Consider the following 23846-nt stretch of genomic DNA (forward strand, 5'->3'; position numbering starts at 1 on the left):
AAGGCCAAAGGCCAAAGTTTGTCAGATTAACATTTTGCTCACTAACTCTTTGTATCTATATAGACTATTTCTTATAGCGAGCAGTAATTTTCTGGAGCCCATGTCTGGTGGTGGTAGTGGAGACTTCAGGAAATATAATACTATTAAGTGAGCTTTGGAGGTAGGTGTTTTTAGTTACCCTTGGACTGAGCCGGGCTAGCCAGTTCCCCTTGTTTCCCGTCAAACCTCTGATCTAACTCTTTGCAAGACAGCAAATATGCTTCTATCTTTACAGCACAAAAATGCTTTCTGACAGAAAAATGTGAAGAAGTTGCTTTTCTTCTGTTTTGGGAACAGAAATTGACAGTTCTACATTTATGAAAAAAAAGCTGTTTTCCAACAGTTACATTGTGTAAAATGTATTTCCAGTAATGACACAAGAGAACAAACTAATAGGAAAAAAACTACACAAGTCATTTAACTTACACAGTGTAATATTGTACAATATCTTGAATTTTGATGTGAATTGTAGGGCTGTCAATAATAACGCAAAGGTAGTGAAGGTGTTGACATCATATGAAACTAGAAAACCTAAGGAATCCATTGGTACCAACCATGTTATACTAGCTTGTCGGAAAGAAGGTTAAATAACACTCCAAACTTACGCTAATTTTTTTGGTGAGGAAAAACAGGCATGGCCATTTTCAAAGGGGTCCCTTGACCTCTGACCTCCAGATATGTGAATGAAAATGGGTTCTATGGGTACCTACGAGTCTCCCCTTTACAGACATGCCCACTTTATGATAATCACATGCAGTTTGGGGCAAGTCATAGTCAAGTCAGCAAAGTGAAACACTGACAGCTGTTGTTGCCTGTTGGGCTGCAGTTTGCCATGTTATGATTTGAGCATATTTCTTTATGCTAAATGCAGTACCTGTGAGGGTTTCTGGACAATATTTGTCATTGTGTAGTGTTTTTAATTGATTCCCAATAATAAATATATACATACATTTGCAGCATATTTGCCCAAAAACTTGACAAATCTCCCTTTAAGGTACATTTTGAACGGATACAAAATGTGCGATTAATTTGCGATTAATCACAGACAATAATGCGATTAATCGCAATTAAATATTTGAATCGATTGACAGCCCTAGTGAGTATATAATGAGTCGTCACTGTCCCTGTGGATACAATATAGTAATTAAGGTGGTGTGTGAATATAGAGCCTTACTGTAGCTGCCTGTCGGGCTCAGGCCTGTCATCACCGTGGTACGGGTAAGATGGGGTGCCTGTAAGAAAAGCTGGATATATTTGTGTTTGTGTTGTGGTAACTATTCCTGTGTGTGTGTGTGTGTGTGTGTGTGTGTGTTTGCAGTATCTAATTCAGAGGTGCCAGGGGCACATGAAGGGCACAGGGCACGTTCTGGTCTTGGAGTATGTCGGGACATACTGTGTTTGGGAGCATGTGTGTATTTTTATGTGTTTGCATGTGTTTATGTGGCAGTGAGTTTCCTTCCTGAAGACATCTGCTTCTGAGCTTCTTTCCCAGGTTCAAGGTTACAAGTCTGGAGATGTGTGTGTGTGTCTATACTGTATGTATGTACTGTATATCAGTGTGCTAACTATAAAATATAGCAGCCATTTGTTTCCACAGGGGTGGATTTATGGGAATCATATAAAAGTTTGTTTTTGTGTACTCCCAAGTGTTGTCGTACTGTATCTGCCTGAGGACGTGGGTACATGCTTGTGTGGGTATGTGTCATTGCTGAGCCTATTGTACTCTCTGTCTAGGTCCGTTGCCACTCTTTAAATCTCATGAATGCTACAGTGAAACCTTGGAGGTCTCACTCTCCCTCTCTTTTCCTCTCTCTCACACACAAACACACACACACACACACACACACACACACACACACACACACACACACACACACACACACACACACACACACACACACACACACACACACTGAGCTCATGGGGCCTCTATCGTCATCTGTACCATCAGCAGCCTCCAGTACTCATACTGTAGGCCAAGACCAACAGACAAAAAATAGACAGTCGCAAAATAACCAAGTTATCCTCAGCAGTCTGGCCTTTGCTGCCTGCCAACTTTTCCTTTTCACTTCACTTGACATGAGACTGAAATCATGCGTTATTGTCCAAACTCTATTAGATTGTGACAGATTGATGGAGTATTTATTCTTTTAACTACAGATTAATGGGCATGCCACTCCACACATATGTGCACACAAGAAGGAAATACCACCCAGCAGTATCTTTGCACCAAATGCAAACCGTTACATCATTTAATTTTGCATTGAGTTGTTTTAAAACCAGTGAGCAAACTCCAGATCTGAGAAGTGAAGCCAATAGGGAAGCACCTTAAACTTGCATTCTTTCTAACAGCCAGCAGGGGGCGACTCCATTGGTTGCAAAAAGAAGTCAGATTATATAGAAGTCTATGAGAAAATGACTTCTCACTTGATTTATTACCTCAGTAAACATTGTAAACATGAGTTTATGATCTTAATCGCTAGATTCAAGTCCTCATACAACATGATGTTCGTTTAGTAAATTATGGTCCCATTTAGAGTCAAATAGACCAGGGTATGATTTAGGGCCTGGCTACCTTGTGATTGACAGCTTGTGTCACTCTGGTTGCAAATAACCAAGATAGCGACGGCCAAAATTCTGAACGCGAGGCTTCAAAACGGCAGTTCACAAACCAATGTGTGACTTCAAGGTGACTACATCCACTTCTTATGTACAGTATATGCTTAAAACAAGTCTAAACAAATCTGCCAGTGGTGTGAAATTCCTTATTTCCAATGTTCAGCTGGAGACAAAAGTTTATTAGTTGTTTATAAGAAATTCCTGACAGGTGAAACTGCATTGGCAATAAGTGGAATTGTATCATCCAGTTGACTTATTTTTGCCTTCAGTCAATATAGAGCTACAGGGCAGCGTCTACACACAGTGCACTGCATGACCTGAACAAAGATTGACCCCAGTATCTAGGCTTTTTACAGTATGTTAGATACCCAACCCACCTACTGTATATTTATAGCATCATACCAGCACAGAGAGGGAAAGGACTTCCTTGGCTTAAATCAAGCTCTCCAGCGTGCCATTACACCTCATGCTCCTCTCACTCCTTTATTTTAGATCCCACAGAAGAGTCTGGAAGCCAACTGACTGATTGGCCCAGACAGCCGTGTGGGGGCTTTTTTAGAGGGGTGCAATGAAATCCTCCAGAAACACAGCGGTCAGCGGTTATAACTGGGCTTTAATGCAAGACCACCAGCTGTGACCCGCCCCTCTCTCGGCTGACTCATAGACAGTTGTACCGTCCTGAAAAATATTACCCTTGGTTGACCTCAGTGTCTGTAAATATCCTGTGACCCAATAAAGATGTGTTACACTGAAATAATTCCCTCTGATCAGGTTTATAGTGCGGGCGGAGAGGTTGCACCTGCTGTATTTGTTTTATCCATCAATTCTTAATGATCTTCCAGTAATTATGCTCAACATTTAAGCTATGGCTGGAAAAAGGATTAGAAAAGGGGAAATGATAAAGCAGACGGTTCTATTGGATCGCGCACACTTACCGCCAAAGAGTGTAGGACAACATGAATGTGGCATCTGTAACATCAAGTTGCTGAGACCCCCCACTTCCTCTGCAGAAATGCACTGAATTTGTTTTTCCAGAGAGAAGTTGGGTTTCACGCTGTACTTGGAGCCAGCGTCTAGTATTCTTGAGAGGAACTGCATCTTAGGATTCTTTTGCAACAGTCTACTTTATTATTCTTTTCTATAATGAATTCATTTATACATTTAAATTTAGTCAGTTACATGTTTATTTAAATCTGCAAAAACACACTTGGGAGCAGTAGTAGTAGTTGCCAATTCAGCAGATATGGAGCAACATAAAATTAATTTGGAGTTGTGTCTCTGGATATGAATGTAAGTCCAATAATCTATTGCTTTTATCTCTGTTTAAGGTCTTCTCCTCCTAAGGGAAATACTGTATCTATGGCTCTTTAGCTGCTAAATGCTCCACTTTGTCCACTAACTAGTCTCTAACATTGTCCGTGTACCGTTTGGTGCTGGGCAGTTAGCGTACTATAGGTTTTTAGAGCTTTTTTAGAAAAAAAACCAAACGCTGCTGTGTCCAAAAATGAGACAATGACAGTGGTGAGGGTGAACCAGATCAGTAAAGTTGTGGGCCAGAAAACCACAACAAGTGAGTTAAGAGACAGAAGAGTCTCAAATAGAGACTTATAATGCTATTAAATGACTGAGGAGCTCATGCTGAATGCCAAACAGATTCTTATGTGTCTCTTGGTTTGACCTTTTTTTCTTGTCAGCCTGCAGAATCTCACCTTCACACCACTGTTTCTGTAACTGTTGATTTTAGGAAACATCTGCTGTGCTGGCTGCCTATTGTTAAATCTGAGGATTAAGCATAGTAGTAGTAGTAGACTGCTGCTGCCCTTTGCTAAGGCCAACTAAGCAGAATTAGACTACAGTCGGTTTAATTGGGGACTCTGGGGTTTTGCATTAAATGCGTTGCAGCAGTAAAACAAAGTACAGGGTGGTTTTGATTATAATTGCTGTGGATTAGGGCCTAGTGTATCCTGAGCTGGCCTGTGTGTTTTTCTGTTTGGAGATGTGTAGACAGTACAGTAAATGTTGAGGGATTAGTCAAAGCTGAAGGGTCACAGCACTAATCTCATTATGGCAGGAGAGGAAGGAGGCATCTGACTACTCCTGAGTGACTGAGCAGACAGCCTCGGCACCGGGGGAATCCCTGTTTCACTGCAGAGGACACTCTCCAGGGATAGACGCTAATATTTTTAAGCAATGGCCCCACAGGCCACCAAGCCCTAAAATTTGGTGGCCAAAGTACATTTTCGGTGGCCCAAATGCAAACTTATGCAAAAACAATACAATAAAGGCAATTTATCGCAACTTAACACAGCCTTCTTTAACTGGGACATAAATGAAAAGACATTAACAGAATGAAATATATGATTATTTCAATCGAAAAGTCCAAGTTCTTTGTTCTCTCACAGTCTCTTAGTTCACGCACTACAAAAGATACAGTCTATCTCCACTAATCAGCCGTTCCTTTCAAAGAGAATGACGGGAATAAAGAGAAACAGGGCGTCTGACGTAAGTCCAGGTCAAAACGGCATGCCGCGTCTTCACACTGCAGCGCTGCGTCACTCGCGGCTAATTAGGACATGTCAATAGAAAACAAAGCAATTAAAGTGATTGAGGACACAAACACTGTAATCTCATTGAGAAACGCAGTCTCATCCTCAAGAGAGACCTGATGAAACTTGGGGATATTTGGTGGCCACGGAGTAACTTTTTGTGGCCACGGGCCATCGGGTCATTGTTAATGTCAAACCATTCATGATGAAATCTTTTCATATCTGTTTGGTCCTCACTTGTGGTGTTTAGGATGTGATAAACCCTTTGGAAGTCAGTGTAGACCAAGCTCCAACAGTAACTGGACTCCAGCGTCCATGTCAATGTAAAGCTCTAATTATAGAGAAAGCTCTTATGGAGTATAGACACTTGGTGTACAGTTCATAGTTTCTTTGTGTTGATAAACATCATTAAAGACATATGGAACCAAGAGTTTTGTTTTAATCATATTAGATTAAATCAGAAACAAGTGGAAATAACTCATTCTGGTGCCAGATTTTCCCCCCTGCTTAAAGAAAATCTAAAATTTGAAGACGGAATATTGGGACTTAATGACTCGTTAAGGCTGACATATTGCAGTGCATGTGAGGTCATGGTGAAACAGTGTGGACAAGAGCTGCGAGTCCTCCAAAAAACAAAACAGTAAAACTCCAAGCGAACCTATAAATGAAATGTGCCTTTTTGTCTGTCCTTCATCTGTCTGTCTGCACTCAGCAAATGCAGGCACTGGCTTACACATGGGCTTGTGCACTCAATCACACACGTGCATGCACACACACACACACACACACTCTGCACAAGCACATGCACAAACCACAATGACACATCCCAGTGAGTGTTTCAGCCTTTCTTGTGACAATAATAAAATATAGGGCCAGGAAAAAAGGAGAATGACCAGCAAAAGACACGTGGACAGGCAAATCCTTCCTTTTCCTCTCCTCCCTCCTCACTTATTCCCACTAGTCCTCTGTCTCTTAGACCAGAGGAGGGCACCTAATCAAGATGCATTATCTTCCTAGTTTGTATTTTGCTGTTATTTTAGTCTCCCTCTAGAGAAATGCAGGCTCTGAAGGCTCTGTTGTTAGGCCAAGCTGTTTGGCCCAGAGGTTGAAGGTGAGACTCATTTGTTTGAATTATTTCCAGCTTGAATGCGCCATCACTCTACTAACACGCAGTGTTAAGACAGCTGGAGCCCTAAACTGTGCCAATGGGAAAATGGCCCATTGATTATTTAGAGTGTCAAATTCTGTTTACTCTGGAGCAGTTTGGTACTCATGTTGACGAGACTTTGTTAGGCAACTATCAGGTGATTACAGGGTATCGTCATGACAACATTGATGTTGGCATGACTGTAAGACTGTTAGTTTGACAACGCATTGCGGAAAAACATCTTAATAATTTTCCAGCGAAAATCACAGGTGATCAAATTTTAGTGTCAGATTACGATGGGTGTGTGATAAGAGAGAAAGTGCCATTCTTAGTGAATTTCAGTGTTAAAAGCAACCCAGAAAAAAACAGCAACACATTCCTTACTGACAAGGCTGAGTCACACAAACACACCCACAAGGAGCTGCTACTTTGTGACCTTGTTTTTACACTTCATTTGTAAACAGATGCTATTAGCGCTGTCAGTCGGTTAAAATTGTCCATAGTTAATATACATACAGTATCTTGAGGTCAGAGGTCAAGGGACCCCATTGAAAATGGCCTTGCCAGTTTATCCTCGCCAAAATTTAGCACAAGTTTGGAGCGCTATTTAGCCTCCTTTGTGACAAGCTAGTATGACATGGTTGTTATCAATGGATTCCTTAGGTTTTGTAGTTTCATATGATGCCAGTATCTTCACTTCACAAGATTTAAATCTGAGCCCGCTACAACTTAAATATCACAAGTTGCGTTAATGTGTTAAAGAAATTAGTGCCATTAAAACGAATTTGCCTTAATGCGTTATGATTGCATAAACTTATTACAGCCCTATTAAATACACTTTTGTAATAATATAATACAAAATACAAAAAGTATTTTCTGAACATTTAATTCAGTGTGTGTTTATTTACATCGCTGGATTTTGTCCCTGCAAACTCTAGCTAATTATAATGCCCACTTTTTCCCCACACCTGTTCACAGCCAAGTTTAAGGTTTATCACTGCTGCTGACATGCTCTTGATAGACAGCAGACATGCTGGTAAAGGTTACCCTGACAGCCCCACTCATGAACATTACACGTGACCGACTGAATCAACCGTTGACCCTCGAGGGCCAGACGAAGTGTTCCCTGCATCATCGAGTGGCCACTTGATTTCCAGGGAAACCTAGAGAAAGGAGAACAAGGGAATCAGACCAAACCGGTTATAGCTACGCCACAGTTTGGAGTCTGTTGTGATTTGTCGAATGAGGTCATTGCACCTGCCACCGATCTGTGCTCTCTTAAGAATAGAAAAATAGCATTTAACCAAATGAAAGGTCATATATGAGTGTGGCTAGATAGATTATAATGGACTTTTTTTGAAGGGGTTCTGTGTTTTCAGTCGTTTAAGGAGAAGCCTTACTTTAATTGTATGCGGGAATATTAGTGGTATATTCATTTTCATTAGCCATGTAAACAGCTCAGTAGGAATATTGTCTTTTTTGGAATAAGTACAAAAAAAAGGAATATTTTGCGCATATAAATGTAGTCTAAATATCTGACACAGTAAATGTCAAGTCGGTTGGGTTTGGCAGTAAACACTCGAACACTGCGTCCCATTCAACTGCCAGGCTCTTACTGTAAACTAAACATCATTTCAATCAGCTGTTCTAACTCAACAAATCTGAATTGAACTCAGAAGACATGGCAGAGACATACTGTATATGCAGTTTGTGTATTTTTGGAAGGGGATTTCCACGTCTTCGCCTCTCTCATTTGTCTCCTCTGCCTTGATTACCCAGAAGCAATTGGCTTTCTTTCCTCAAATCAGACCCTGCTCTGTACTCAGTGGTCACCCCTTTCCTTTTCTGTCTTGTCCTTTCCTTCCATTCCCTTCTCTTAGTCCAACCCCTTCATGCGTATGTAGAAATGTTCTTTCCTCTCTTTCCCTCCTACCATACTCTTTGTTTTTTTTTTGGGTGAGTTTGGAGTCACTCTTTAGTTCCCACACATCGCTACTCCTTGCCACAGTTTCCTCCCGGCACTAATGATTTGTATGATTTGATTATCTCTGCTGTAGGCTATCACAGATGTATTTCATGAATGCAGACAGACAGGCCTGTGATTCTTCGTCTGTGTGCGGAATGATAATGATTTTGACCCTGGCCTTGGGTTAGCATCGTCTAGCTTAGCGACGGTAACCACTGAGCTCCAGACAGCAGGCCCTTACCTCCGTACGCTTTTAACCCCCTCCTGATGGACTGAAGGATTTGTCATCAACATGCAAACTCTGGATTTACACATGCAGACTCCCAAACCCCCCGCTGACACACAGCTGAATGCACAACTGTTCATACGCACAAATGGACAGCATGAACACTCAACTGAGCAGACTTTGAGCTTAATGCAGAGCACTGAGGAAAAATTAGAGATGCACAATCCACTTTTTTAGGTTTCTGAATTTGGATATCTGCCGATATCGACATAATTCCAATATCAGAGCACTTTTTGCATAATATTTGCATTGCATTGCAATTTTGCATTACATTTAAATGTATTCCAAAGCAATTTATAGGTTAAGTAGGCTTCACACACAAATAAATGTAGGAGTGCAAGTTGATAAAGCAACTCCTGTAATGCTTTGAAAAACTTGAAAGTGCACAACAATTAAATTATCAACTACTATAAGATTTCTATAAATGAGTTAGAAAGTTATAAGAGAATTTTAAAGAGGAGTGCAATGACAAAGTGACATATTTATATGGATCAGTACCTGGATCGGTAACCTCAGTCCGATATCGGAACCCAATACCGATATTGGCTCAGATCGGTCCCATCTCTAGGAAAAATATGTCTGTCGTCTTATCATTATGGTGGTATGCACATGCAAATACAAGTACTGTGTAGTAGTATAGTATGCAAATAAAAATACTTGTACTGTATATACAGGGAAGACAAAATAGGAGGAATTATGGAAAGAATAATAAACTTTAGTACAACAGTACTAAGTCAATAAATCAACAACTTCATAACACAGTTTTGCCAAAAATGTAACTTTGCAGGTTTAAAACAGGTTTCCAGTATTTGTTGAATTTTGTCAACCTCCCTACACACATATAGTATATGGATTCATAGATGTACAGGCACTGACATAACAGTACCTTACAAGAAAGAGGAAATTGTAACTTTCAGATCAAATATCAACATCAAAATATATCCATACATATGTGAATATAATATAAATATGATGATTGTAATAGTATTAAGAGAATAGAGTATGTTGAATTACTATAACGCAACACTGAGTACCAGAAATATATAATTAACCCCAGATTTAAAATAAGGATTATTGCAATGTTACCATAGGAGATAAGAAATACCAAGTACAGTTCCCAGGGTCACAATTTACAACATTTTAAGGCTCTGTTACATGATAGAAGTGTATTAATGATCTCTTTGTGTTCATAGATAAAAAAATAATAAGGCTTAATATCAGTTTGATGGTTTAAGAGCTTGTATAGTCGTTGGTTCTGAGTGCTTTCCGTGTCGTGACCTGAATACCTCACCGTTGAAGCCCGGCCAGCAGCTCATTAACATTCCAGTACAGCTCTAATCACCACTGCAACGTGTGGGTGTGCGTGAATGTGTGTTTGTGTGCGTGAGAGAGAGAGAGAGAGAGTTGCACGTGTTGCTCTGCAAGTGAGGACGCGGCGAAAGTGTGTGATGAAGTGCCTGCCTCAGGTGATCAGAGCCAAGCGGTGTGATTGGTTCCATTGACTCCCGGCGTTCCGCTGCGTAATCATAACTATTGTGCACAGCTGAGACTCATTTTACTTTCAAGTTTTATTGATCTAGTCATGAATCACATTGGAGGATTGGTGAGAGATGAAAGCTGCATGGGGATGAACAATACAAACAAAAAAGCTTGTTTAAAATCAGGTGGAAACATTTCTTCTTTAATTGTTTTTCACATTTTGTATGAGCACTTTGTAATAGCACTTGTTTTGCTGAATTCTTGAAAAATAACCATTTCTTTGTCTCTTGTTTCTCTCTTTCCAGAAAGACTGTATAACTCCAATGGACGTGACTTGAGAAGAGCGCTGTTCTCTCTAAAGCAGATTTTTCAGGTAAGAGGCGCATATTTCACATGCAATTACTGTCAGTTTGTTGTTGCAGAACACAGTTGGTTATTGTGGCTACCGTGCGCCTCCATGATGACAGGGATATCCATCAACGTGGCATTTCTCTCCCTGTGTGTGTGTATCTGTGTGTGGGTGTGTGTAGGCCTGTGTGTGTGTGTGTGTGGGGGGGGGTGTTTACATTTGTTTTTGTGTGAATCTTTATTTTAAGATGAGAGAAGTCAGCCACGTAAAACACCGAGTGTTTTTTCTGCAGCACACAAACACCAACGTATCCTCATATCCTCGTATGATATCTCTTGCGAAAAGTCCTTTTGTTATTTTTTGTGCGTTTTCCTACTAATGTCCAGCAACACAAGCAATCAGTGCCTAACGTTTGATAATGTCAGAACTGTGGTAGTGCACCTGAAGGCAGCATTCTTTTGAGTTTGGTCAGACAACTTCCTTGAAGTGCTTTGATTAATCACCCTTTTAATTTTTGTTTTCGAGATGACATGGCAAAAGCAACACATTGCAAAAACACGTGGTTGTTGACATGTGGAGTGTGTCAGCTGGCCTCAACCAGCTGGGGATTGAAAGTTTATGTACTGTCAACTTTAGTCCTAATCCTGCACATTACTGACATCATGTGGTAACAAAAGAGAAGGAAACTTGAATATACAAAATTATGAGGATTTTGTGTGGGTCTGTATGTATACAGCACGTCCATATTATCTTATTCTATGCCTTCTCTCTCTGTTTTACTTCAGGATGACAAAGATCTGGTCCATGAGTTTGTGATGGCTGAAGGTCTGACGTGTCTCATCAAGGTGGGAGCAGAAGCTGACCAGAACTACCAGAACTACATATTAAGAGGTATAGTTTCTCTCACTCTCTGATGACAGTAATTAGATACAGTTTTACAAGTATGAATACTGACATTAATATTAAATATATTTAGAACATTGTTAAGGTAAAAAATGAAAAAGAAAATGAAAAAACAACAACAACAACACACCTATATAATAATCAACAAAACCTGACTGCAACAGCTGATTTTTACGTCTTTTTCAAAAAAACACATTATTACTTCTATTAAACATTAGCAAAGGTGTGCAAAAAAATAAATGTAGTTTAGTTTTGTGTAGGTGTGCGTGTGTGTGAATTATTAATAAGCACAATTCATAATACAAATAATAATAACAGAACCTGTAAACATTTTTGATAATGTGACTAATATGAACTAATAATAATACCGTTGAGATTGGTGACATAAATACAAAAAATAAACATGAATATATTGGATTATTGTTTCAGGAAGTGCAGCTGACAGTGACATACTGCATTGTACATGGTACGTGTATTGCTTAAATGTTTACGAAACATCAAAATAGAGCAAAAATTAATGATTTAAAGTGCAATGATAATGCATTAAATATAATAATATTAATAACATAATATTAGATACACTATAGCTATAAAAAAAGACTTCACAGCAGCGTAGGCTGATATTTTCTTAGTTTTTAAGTTTGTTAAAATATTGTGTTTCTTCTAAGATTTTGAAAATGATCTGATATACTGTAAGTAAATACTTATGAACATGTATACACATTATCGTACACACAGAGACACCTTGCATAATTTTCAAAAGCAGTAAATACATTTACTTTACCAGAGAGGTCCTTGCTTTCTCTTTTTAACACTGAAACAAACACACACATGTGACAGATAATAACATAAGTATCATAATTATGGAGCGTTTTTGTCTTAATTACCTAATGACTCGCTGTTTGCAGCCCGGTGACAAATCTTAGAAGGGTTGTCCCTGAACAAAACATCTCACTGAAACTTTTTATTCACATAATAATAACAATATATCTGAACAATTCACAACCCAACCGGTCGAGGCAGACAGCCGCCCACCCAGAGCTCCATTCTGCTCGAGATATCTGCCTGTTAAAAGGGAGATTTTCCTTGCCACAACAGGTTTGGGGAGAAAGATGACTAACTACATCAGTCATTGCTCAATAATTGTTTTATTATTCCGTAATCAGAATGGCCTAAGGTCGAATAGAGCTCTCCACTGTCTTTTCTCCTTCTTGGCAGATGCTCCTTCACAACACGGATGAGCCAGTAGTCAGATTTTTGGCAAATCTCTCTCTTTTCAGGATTGATTTGATTTTGCAGGATCACTTTGTAATGTTTCCCTGGAAACACCCCAGCACCAATAAAACACTGACGGGAAGACAATTTAAAACTCTTTATTAAAATAATAAAAGAACAATTGACAAACCTGTTTTTCAGGTGTAACAAGGAAACTGGATTGAGTATCGTTCATTTAAAAAGAAGTTACTGTAGGTTTAAAAGCATCAGAGCACCGATCAAAGGTTTCTCTCAAAGTCTCAAAGTTTCTTAACCACAAGATTCTGCAAATATTATCTAATAAAAGCTGGTAGTTCATAAAGCACTGAAAAACTTGGTTTCAAATCAGTATTTCTCTGAAACAGTAAGAAAAAAATTAAAGTAGAAGTAAGGAAACAAAACATCAGTTCGAAGGAAATATATTGACGGGCGAATTAATCGTTCAAAAAAATGCCCCTGATTTGTAAAGGCCTTAAGAATTCAAGAAATTCAAACTGTGACAAGAGCACAGACACAACACTAATACAGAAATCTCTTGTGTGAAGTAACAAAATGATTGATTTTAACTAGAAAAATTGTGTGTTCATGTGGGACCCTTATCATCATAGTAAGAAGCTGATTGAGAAATGATGTCTGCATTACTCACTAAAGCTATTATGTTAGGAACAAACTCCTAATATAACATGTTCGTGTTGTTGATCTTCTATCCCAGCAATTTTGAACACAGCTTTGTTAAGTGGTTTATACAATGGATTGAAAGTCAATGCAAATTTTACATTGTGACGACATAACAGACAAAGAGAGCCTACAATAAAGCTCTTGAAAGGCCCTTGAGCAACAGACAATTAGACACTCTGGATCTACATAAACATCTTTTTAAATGCAGACAGGAGTGAATAAACAATGCCACCACTACCATCATCACCCTTGTCATCACCACTGCTTTCATCATCACCCTTGTCATCATCACTGCTTTCATCATCATCTTTTAATTCCTTAATCAGAATGCCGTAAGGTCGAATAGAGCTCCTCACTATCTGTTTCTCCTTCTGGGTAGACGCTCCTTCAGCAACACGAATGAGCCAGTAGTCAGATCTTTGGCAAATCTCTCTCTCTTCAGGATTGATTCGATTTTGCAGGATCACTTTGTAACTTTTCCCTGTCGTCTCCGATGTGAAGGTCTTGGCGTAGATTTCTCTCTCAGCAACATGTATGTCTGGTGTTGAGTAGATTCCTCTTCCATACACGGCTCTGCTTCCTGCTGTGTAGTGGCTCCTTATGATGCCTTTGGCTCCATCTAAGCTTGTTCCGTGGTAGGAAACAGGCCATTCTCCGGGTACAGAGTGACTCCTCCATCCTTTTTGCCCAGCCAGGTGTCTCCATCTGGATATGTACCTTTGACCTTTAAGGCCATGCGGTACCAACCTTTTGGGCGCGCATAAAGCTCATCACCTCTCATGCACGCAGCCGAGTCAGAGAGATTAGTGAAGAATTGGTCATACTGCGGGTCAAAAAACTTTTTCACATCGATGGAAAATTCCTCCCCGTAAGGATTTCTTTTCCCGATGAGGTTGTGGAGATGAAAGCCATCCACAGACAAATTTGCCGTTGTCTTGCATCGTTGGTTGTCATAGGCTTTAACGTTTTCTCCAAGAATCAAAGACAAAACTTCAAACCTCAAATTTGAGTCCAAATACATGGTTGAGGAGGATGAAAGCAAAGTTTCTCTCTTCTTCTTTTGTTCACAGTGTGTGTGAGCAGAGCTCTCCCTCTCTTCACAGAAACTTCATTCAACTGACATGGACACAGGGAATTCTTTGACTATATTTAGACTAATTGTTTTAATCTAAAAGAACAACAGGAAACTTTGCAGGATGTGAGGCGGCAACGTCTGCTTTTATCAATACTTAGCTCAACTGTCGTTCAGTGATAAGGAAAACCATATCTCAACTGTACATATAAAACTAACAACATGCCTCTTTCTGTGATAGAAAATACAGAAGTGTTACTCAAGTATTTAAAGTACATATATTACATTAGTATTTTATTAATCATTAATGTGTAAGCAGGTTGAGATGGAACTACTTGATATACCGTTGGGTAGTTTAGTCTATTCCAATACAACATATTTGAAAAGCTGATAATGTTTTGCACAGTATGTGAATATTTTTTTGCAAAGTAATTAATAACTATAACATATAAAGTATAGCATAACATGGAAATACTCAAGTAAAGTGTATTACAAAATTGTACTTAGACACAGTACATGACTAAACATTAGGGCTGTCAAAGTTAACGCGATAATAACGTGTCAACGCAAACGACACTAATTTCTTTAACGCATTAACGCAACTTGTGATTTTTAAGGTTGTAGTGGGCTCAGTTTTAAAGCTAGAGGGAATATACTGGTATCATTTGACACTAGGAAACCTAAGGAATCCATCGATACCAACCATGTCATACTAGCTTGACCTCTGACCTCAAGATATGTGGTTCTATGGGTACCCACGAGTCTTCCCTTTACAGACATGCCCACTTCACGATAATCACATGTACTTTGGGGCAAGTCATAGTCAAGTCAGCACACTGACACACTGACAGCTGTTGTTGCCTGTTGGGCTGCAGTTTGACATGTTATGATTTGAGCATATATTTTATGCTAAATGCAGTAACTGTGAGGTTTTCTGAACAAACTTTGTCATTGTTTTCTGTTGTTAATTAATTTCCAATAATAAATATATACATACATTTGCACAAAGCAAGCAGATTTGCCCACTCCAATGTTGATACGAGTATTAAATACTTGAGAAATCTCCCTTTAAGGTACATTTTGAACAGATTAATTTGCGATTAATCACGATTAACTGTGGACAATCATGCGATTAATTGCGATTCAATATTTTAATCAATTGACAGTCCTATTATAAAGTATTGCATAAACTGGAAATACTCAAGTAAAGTGTACTACAAAATTGTTCTTAAACACAGGACTTGAGTAAATATATTGTGTTACTTTCCATTACTGATAATCTGAAGCTGTCTATAGTTTATGAATACTGAGTGCAAAGATTATTCAGCTCAGCTACAGAGTGTCCTGTACGGATCTACTAGTAGGAAAGGAAAAACACATGTCACATGTGGGAGCTGAAGCTGACCAGAACTACCCGAACTACATATTAAGAGGTATAGTTTCTCTCACTCTCTGACGACAGTAATTAGATACAGTATTACAAGTATGAATACTGACATCAATATTAAATATATTTAGAACATTGTTAAGGTAAAAAATGAAAAATAAAATAAAAAAAACCCCAACAAAAACAACACACCTATGTAATAATCAACAAAACCTGACTGCAACAGCTGATTTTTACGTCTTTTTCAAAAAAATACATTAATACTTCTATTAAACATTAGCAAAGGTGTGCAAAAAAATAAATGTAGTTTAGTTTTGTGTAGGTGTTCATGTGTCTGTGTGTGAATTATCAATAAGCACAATTCATAATACAAATAATAATAACAGAACCAGTAAACATTTTTGATAATGTGACTAATATGTACTAATAATAATACCGTTGAGATTGGTGACATAAATACAAAAAATAAACATGAATATATTGGATTATTGTTGGGTGCTGTTTCAGGAAGTGCAGCTGACAGTGACATACTGCATTGTACATGGTACATGTATTGCTTAAATGTTTACCAAACATCAAAATAGAGCAAAAATGAATGATTTAAAGTGCAATGATAATGTATTAAACATAATAATATTAATAACATAACATCAGATACACTATAGTAATTAAAAAAAGACTTCACAGCAGCGTAGGCTGATATTTTCTTAGTTTTTAAGTTTGTTAAAATATTGTGTATCTTCTAAGATTTTGAAAATGATCTGATATACTGTAAGTAAATACTTATGAACATGTATACACATGATTGTACACACAGAGACACCTTCCATAATTTCCAAAAACAGTAAATAAATTTACTTTCCCAGAGAGGTCCTTGCTTTCTCTTTTTAACACTGAAACAAACACACACGTGACAGATAATAATTACATGAGTAGCATAATTATGGAGCGTTTTTGTCTTAATTACCTAATGACTTGCTATTTGCAGCCAGGTGACAAATCTTAGAGGGTTGTCCCTGAACAAAACATCTCACTGAAACTTTTTATTCACATAATAATAAAAATATATCTGAACAATTCACAACCCAACCGGTCGAGGCAGACAGCCGCCCACCCAGAGCTCCATTCTGCTCGAGACATCTGCCTGTTAAAAGGGAGATTTTCCTTGCCACAACAGGTTTGGGGAAAAAGATGACTGACTACATCAGTCATTGCTCAATAATTGTTTTATAATTCCCTAATCAGAATGGCCTAAGGTCGAATAGAGCTCTCCACTGTCTTTTTCTCATTCTTGGCAGATGCTCCTTCACAACACGGATGAGCCAGTAGTCAGATTTGCCAGTAGGCAAATCTCTCTCTTTTCAGGATTGATTTGATTTTGCAGGATCACTTTTGTAATGTTTCCCTGTCGTCTCTGATGTAAAGGTCTGTCTAAGCTTGTTCCGTGGTAGGAAACAGGCCATTCTCTAGGTACAAAGTGACTCCACCATCCTTTTGGTGCCCAAACAGGTGTTTTTTCATCTGGATATGTACCTTTGACCTTTAAGGCCATGTGATACCAACTTTAGTGTCTCAGACACCGAGCCGAGTCAGAGAGATCAGTGAAGTCGTAGTCATAATTTGGATAAAAAAAAAAAAAACATTTATTGTGAATGAAAAACTCCTTCACATAAGCCTGTATTTTCATGATGATGGTGTTGAAAAAAAAAAATCAGCAGACAAAATATCTACTGTTGTCCCACGTGTATGGTCATAAAATTTTAGAATTTGTCCAGAAAGTTCAATAATTGAGCAAGATTGGAGTAAAGTTTCCTCCTCTGTCTCTTCACAGTGTGTGTGAGTTCTCTCTGCACACACTTGTAAAAAACATGTGTTGGAATATGATACTTCTCTTTCACTTTCATTTGGACTGCATGTTTGAAGCTAAAATAATCTGTGCTGCGTCGACATAGAGCAACAGATGGCAGCTACGACAGAAACCTCTTTTACTGTCTTCCCTGTTTGACTTTCACAATGTTGTTGTTGTTACTGATTTTAAAGTGGACAATGTAAATGAAAGATCTGTGATAGAAAACGCAGAGGGAAACAAAACAAACTATTTGTATTATAAGGACTATGATGTTTTTTTGGGCACATGACACCCCTGTGGTCTGTGTCAGCCAGTCAGAGTCTTTGTAGGAAATCCCCTAACACCCCAGCACCAATTAAACACTGACGGGAAGACAATTTAAAACTCTTTATTACAGTAATAAAAGAACAATTAACAAACATGTTTTTCAGGTGTAGCAAGGAAACTGGATTGAGTAACGTTCATTTAAAAATAAGTTACTGTAGCTTTAAAAGCATCAGAGCACCGATCAAAGGTTTCTCTAAAAGTCTCAAAGTTTCTTAACCACAAGATTCTGCAAATATTTTCTAATAAAAGCTGGTAGTTCTTAAAGCACCGAAAAACTTGGTTTCAAATCAGCATTTCTCTGAAACAGTAAGAAAAAAATTAAAGTAGAAGTAAGGAAACAAAACATCAGTTTGAAGGAAATATATTGACGGGCGAATTAATCGCTCAAAAAAATGCCCCTGATTTGTAAAGGCCTTAAGAATTCAAGAAATTCAAACTGTGACAAGAGCACAGACACAACACTAATACAGAAATCTCTTGTGTGAAGTAACAAAATGATTGATTTTAACTAGAAAAATTGTGTGTTCATGTGGGACCCTTATCATCATAGTACGAAGCTGATTGAGAAATGATGTCTGCATTACTCACTAAAGCTATTATGTCAGAATCAAACTCCTAATATAACATGTTCGTGTTGTTGATCTTCTATCCCAGCAATTTTGAACACAGCTTTGTTAAGTGGTTTATACAATGGATTGAAAGTCAATGCAAATTTTACATTGTGACGACATAACAGACAAAGGGAGCCTACAATAAAGCTCTTGAAAGGCCCTTGAGCAACAGACAATTAGACACTCTGGCTCTACTTAAACATCTTTTTAATTGCAGAAAGGAGTGAAGAATATTTGCCACCACTGCCATCATCACCCCTGTCATCACGACTGCTTTCAACATCATCTTTTAATTCCTTAATCAGAATGCCGTAAGGTCGAATAGAGCTCCTCACTATCTGTTTCTCCTCCTCGGTAGACGCTCCTTCAGCAACACGAATGAGCCAGTAGTCGGATCGTGGGCAAATCTCTCTCTCTTCAGGATTGATTCGATTTTGCAGGATCACTTTGTAACTTTTCCCCGTCGTCTCTGATGCGAAGGTCTTGGCGTAGATTTCACTCTCACGTACAACTGGTGTTGAGTAGATTCCTCTTCCATACACGGCTCCGCTTCCTGCTTTGTAGTGGCTCCTGATGATGCCTTTGGCTCCAGCTAAGCTTGTTCCGTGGTAGGAAACAGGCCATTCTCCGGGTACAGAGTCACTCCTCCATCCGTTTGTGCCCAGCCAGGTGTCTCCATCTGGATATGTACCTTTGACCTTTAAGGCCATGCGGTACCAACCTTTTGGGCGCTCATAAAGCTCATTACCTCTCATGCACGCAGCCGAGTCAGAGAGATTAGTGAAGTCGAAGTCATACTGTGGGTCAAAAAACGTTTTCTCATCGATGAAAAATTCATTCACGTAAGCCTGTCTTTTCCCGATGAGGTAGTGGAGATGAAAGTCATCCACAGACAATATATTTGTCGTTGTCTTGCATCGTTGGTTGTCATAGGGTTTAACGATTTCTCCAAGAATGGAGGACAAAACTTCATGCTTCAAATTTGAGTCCAAATACATGGTTGAGGAGGATGAAAGCAAAGTGTCTCTTTTCTTCTCTTGTTCACAATGTGTGTGAGCTGAGCTTTCCCTCTCTTCACAGAAACTTTTATTCAACAGGTGGTAAAAACTTGACTGAGAATTCTTTCACTTTCATTTTGGCTCATGGTTTGAATCTAAAATTATCTGTGCATCAACAGGACACTTGGCAGGATGTGAAGCTGCAAGGTTGGGAGAGGGAAGTTTCAGTGAGAAGGAAAACCATATCTCAACTGAACATATAAAACTAACAACATGCGCCTTTCTGTGATAGAAAATACAGAAGTGTTACTCAAGTATTTAAAGTACATATATTACATTAGTAGTTTATTAATCATTAATGTGTAAGCAGGTTGAGAAGGAACTACTTGATATACTGTTGGGTAGTTTAGTCTATTCCAATACAACATATTTGAAAAGCTGATAATGTTTTGCACAGTATGTGAATATTTTTTTGCAAAGTAATTAATAACTATAACATATAAAGTATAGCATAACATGGAAATACTCAAGTAAAGTGTATTACAAAATTGTACTTAGACACAGTACATGACTAAATATTAGGGCTGTCAAAGTTAACGCGATAATAACGTGTCAACGCAAACGACACTAATTTCTTTAACGCATTAACGCAACTTGTGATTTTTAAGGTTGTAGTGGGCTCAGTTTTAAAGCTAGAGGGAATATACTGGTATCATTTGACACTAGGAAACCTAAGGAATCCATCGATACCAACCATGTCATACTAGCTTGACCTCTGACCTCAAGATATGTGGTTCTATGGGTACCCACGAGTCTTCCCTTTACAGACATGCCCACTTCACGATAATCACATGTACTTTGGGGCAAGTCATAGTCAAGTCAGCACACTGACACACTGACAGCTGTTGTTGCCTGTTGGGCTGCAGTTTGACATGTTATGATTTGAGCATATTTTTTATGCTAAATGCAGTACCTGTGATGTTTTCTGGACAAATGTTGTCATTGTTTTGTGTTGTTAATTAATTTCCAATAAAAAATATATACATACATTTGCACAAAGCAAGCAGATTTGCCCACTCCCATGTTGATAAGAGTATTAAATACTTGAGAAATCTCACTTTAAGGTACATGTTGAACAGATTAATTTGCGATTAATCACGATTCAATATTTTAATCAATTGACAGCCCTATTATAAAGTATTGCATAAACTGGAAATACTCAAGTAAAGTGTACTACAAAATTGTACTTAAACACAGGACTTGAGTAAATATACTTTGTTACTTTCCATTACTGATAATCTGAAGCTGTCTATAGTTTATGAATACTGAGTGAAAAGATTATTCAGCTCAGCTACAGAGTGTCCTGTACGGATCTACTAGTAGGAAAGGAAAAACACATGTCACATATCAACTACTTTATATACAAAATTGACATGCCTCTTTGAGAAACAATACCCACTTAGGCTTGAGAACTATTACATTTCCACTTTCTGCTCTTTGTGTTGTTGTCCGTCACAAAGACCTAAAGCATAAGGAAGGAACCTCTTCCCGACTCCCTGATGGCTGTCCCTGTTATTTATAGCTACTGTAGATGCACACAGTTGTCATTTGGTGTGCTTGGTGTAGAATCATCTTTCTATATTTGTCCTGTCTCTAACTTTTTTGTTTCATTCTCCTCCCCCTTCCTCAGCTCTGGGGCAGATCATGCTGTACGTAGACGGGATGAACGGCGTCATTGGGCACGCTGAGACAATCCAGTGGCTGTACACTCTTGTTGGCTCAAAGGTATAGCCGAGTATACATACAAAAAAACAACCTCAACATACACACACACACACACTCAAACTGCAAGCAGGCTATCTTCAGCTCTGAGCTAGCCATTCATTGTTTGGTGAGCATTATTTTTAGCTTTTATACCCAGAAACACACACAAACACATCTGCTACTGATTGTATTCTGTGTCCTGACCTGAGGGGTGGTGTCTTTTCTTGGCTTTGTGGTATTTTCAGAATTGTTTGAAGGTACACTTCTGCTTCGCACTGAACGTATCAGTTTATATTCCAGTGCCTGAAGCCCAACATTGCATTGTTTCTATTTCTTAATTTCATTTAATTTGATTAATTTTCAACATGGACACATTCAACAGATACACTCCCTATCTTTACCTATCATTAAACTGTCAGGGAATAACATCTACATTGAGCCATCTAAATAAAAGCCCACATAACATGGACTGCAATAGAGACAATACATCATACTCTGAAAACCATGCCTACTGGAGGGGAAATAATCACCACCACAATATGCAACCAAGGGCTGAAATGCTAACAAACTGCCTGTAGTTGGCTGAAAACATTAGATTTCATCATGTCAAGGGATTATTTTAGCACCCTATGTCTACCAGGGGTGTAGTTAGCTGTTAGTATTGAGCTGTTGGCGATCTAATGTTAGCTATGTGTTATCAAGTTACTGTACTTAGCTAAGGCACTTGCAAACACAAGAGCTTAATAATAGCTTTTCTGATGTATCCACATTCCACAAGTTACATGTCAAAATGCTTTAGCTTAACTTACAGATAGTTACATTTAAATGTAGTTACATTAAAACTGACATTTGGACAAATTGCTTGCTGCACATGTAACGTTTGGCAGCAACCATTCCCATTCTTTCTGCTGACGCCTCACGTTTTATTGCCTGTATCCTCAGTTTTTTGGTTAGAAAAACTTAGTTCTGGGTTCTTTACCCTGTTGGTAGTGCATCCCATCACACAGCAGCTTTTATGCATCTGTTCGTTGTTAGCAAGCATATGAAAGTGACAAGGAGGCACCTTCATGCAATACAAAGTCAATGGAGAGTGATGAATTGTGTGGGCGTGACTTAATTGCGCTCTGTCTCTATGCAAAGATTCTGACGACGGGAACCCGTAGACAACATTATTCACACATATACACATACACAATAAATAAATAACGTCTATATGAATTTCCTTGTTGCCAATACTGCTAAATCTATATCATGTGAACTCTGACTGTCTAGTCTAGAAGGCCCTATTAAAACAGGAGTTAAAGATGCGAGCACAGGGGGAAAAAATAACAGATTTCCAACCATGGTGGTCACCATAATATATCCATTGTTTGTATCGTTTCTTGTCTCCGTGTGAGTCTCTAACTTTGTATTCCCCCCGACTAGTTCCGTCTGGTGGTGAAAACAGCGCTGAAGCTGTTGTTGGTGTTTGTGGAGTACTCCGAGTCCAACGCCCCGCTGCTGATAGAAGCCATCACCTCTGTGGACACCAAGAGAGGTATAAATAAGTCAACATGCCACCAGCTGCTGAGGAACATTCATTATCCTGTCAGCCTGTGTTATTTACTGTAACTGTTTGGTTTCTTCACATATAGGGGAGGGGTGGTTGGGTAAAGAGGGACAGAGTAATTCATGTTTTCATTTGTAATGGACTGATTTCCAGGATGCAAGCCGTGGTCCAATACTATGGAGATCTTGCATGAGAAGGATGGAGTGGACACAGAGCTGCTGGTCTACGCCATGACCCTCATCAATAAGGTGTCCATGTTTGTAGTGTCTATATGCTGAATGTTTATATAATTGTTAGCATTCATTTATTATTAGTACTGGATACAGGAAAATATAACTGTGATATGACCACCGGTAGTACAGACCAGACAGCCATTGCGTCACCGCCAAAGCTGCGCACCCTTTCGTCTCCATCTAAATCTCAGCTTGTAGATCAAACAGTTGGCTGTTAACAGGTTGGTTATTTACAGACACTTATCCTAACGATACCTGGTGATTCAATCAAATATAGATGTCCGGATAAGCAGTATCCAGACACTGTGTTGGACGGGGAAAGACTGAATTGTATGATGGCGACCAACTTTTTATTTGTTATATTATTATATTATTTATTAAGTTATCGCGAACACTCAGGTTCAGGCAAAGTCACAAAATAATTATTATGTATTATATATGTCTATAAAACAAAAGTTTGTTTAACAAGAAATAAATACATACAAACTTTTTTTTATAACTTTATTTTCTAAGATGTGAGCCACCATTGTGACATACAGTACAACCAAGGTAGACAGGAAAGAAAGAAATAAACAAAAACAAAAAGGATAAAAGTGCACACAACAAACTCCCCAAAAAACCCAAACACACTATGAAGGTTAGAGACATTATATAAAAAATAAATGCATACAAACTTGTCAAAATTACAATCCAAACACATGTCAAAGTGCATTGACATCTCAGGGATCTCGTGGGTTTTCTATCCCCCAAAAAGGGGCGTGGCCTTGGCGTTTTGCGAAACTACCTGTAT

General features: G+C 38.6%; 2 protein-coding genes and 1 pseudogene across 7 annotated transcripts in view; 1 reads left to right on the forward strand and 2 right to left on the reverse strand.

Annotated features, from left to right (window-relative positions):
• fhod3a (formin homology 2 domain containing 3a) overlaps window positions 1-23846 on the forward strand; it is a 75573-nt gene that overhangs the window by 25723 nt on the left and 26004 nt on the right. For 4 of the 6 annotated variants that reach the window (XM_074613103.1, XM_074613104.1, XM_074613106.1 and 1 more), the window contains exons 4-8: window positions 10388-10455; window positions 11217-11322; window positions 21201-21295; window positions 22700-22811; window positions 22977-23071. In XM_074613103.1, coding sequence (XP_074469204.1) covers window positions 10388-10455; window positions 11217-11322; window positions 21201-21295; window positions 22700-22811; window positions 22977-23071 — 476 coding nt within the window. Of the gene's footprint in view, window positions 1-10154; window positions 10268-10387; window positions 10456-11216; window positions 11323-15701; window positions 15772-21200; window positions 21296-22699; window positions 22812-22976; window positions 23072-23846 lie in introns of those variants that run through there. The other 2 variants (XM_074613107.1, XM_074613108.1) reach the window with 2 other exon arrangements.
• On the reverse strand, window positions 12692-14310 carry LOC141754200 (uncharacterized; annotated as a pseudogene).
• Window positions 17372-20055, reverse strand: LOC141754202 (uncharacterized). The gene has a single exon (XM_074613114.1). It carries the CDS (start codon window positions 19508-19510, stop codon window positions 18704-18706), a length of 807 nt encoding a protein of 268 aa, XP_074469215.1. The 5' UTR covers window positions 19511-20055; the 3' UTR covers window positions 17372-18703.

Source organism: Sebastes fasciatus, chromosome 17, assembly GCF_043250625.1.
Source record: "Sebastes fasciatus isolate fSebFas1 chromosome 17, fSebFas1.pri, whole genome shotgun sequence".
Taxonomy (NCBI): Eukaryota; Metazoa; Chordata; class Actinopteri; order Perciformes; family Sebastidae; genus Sebastes; species Sebastes fasciatus.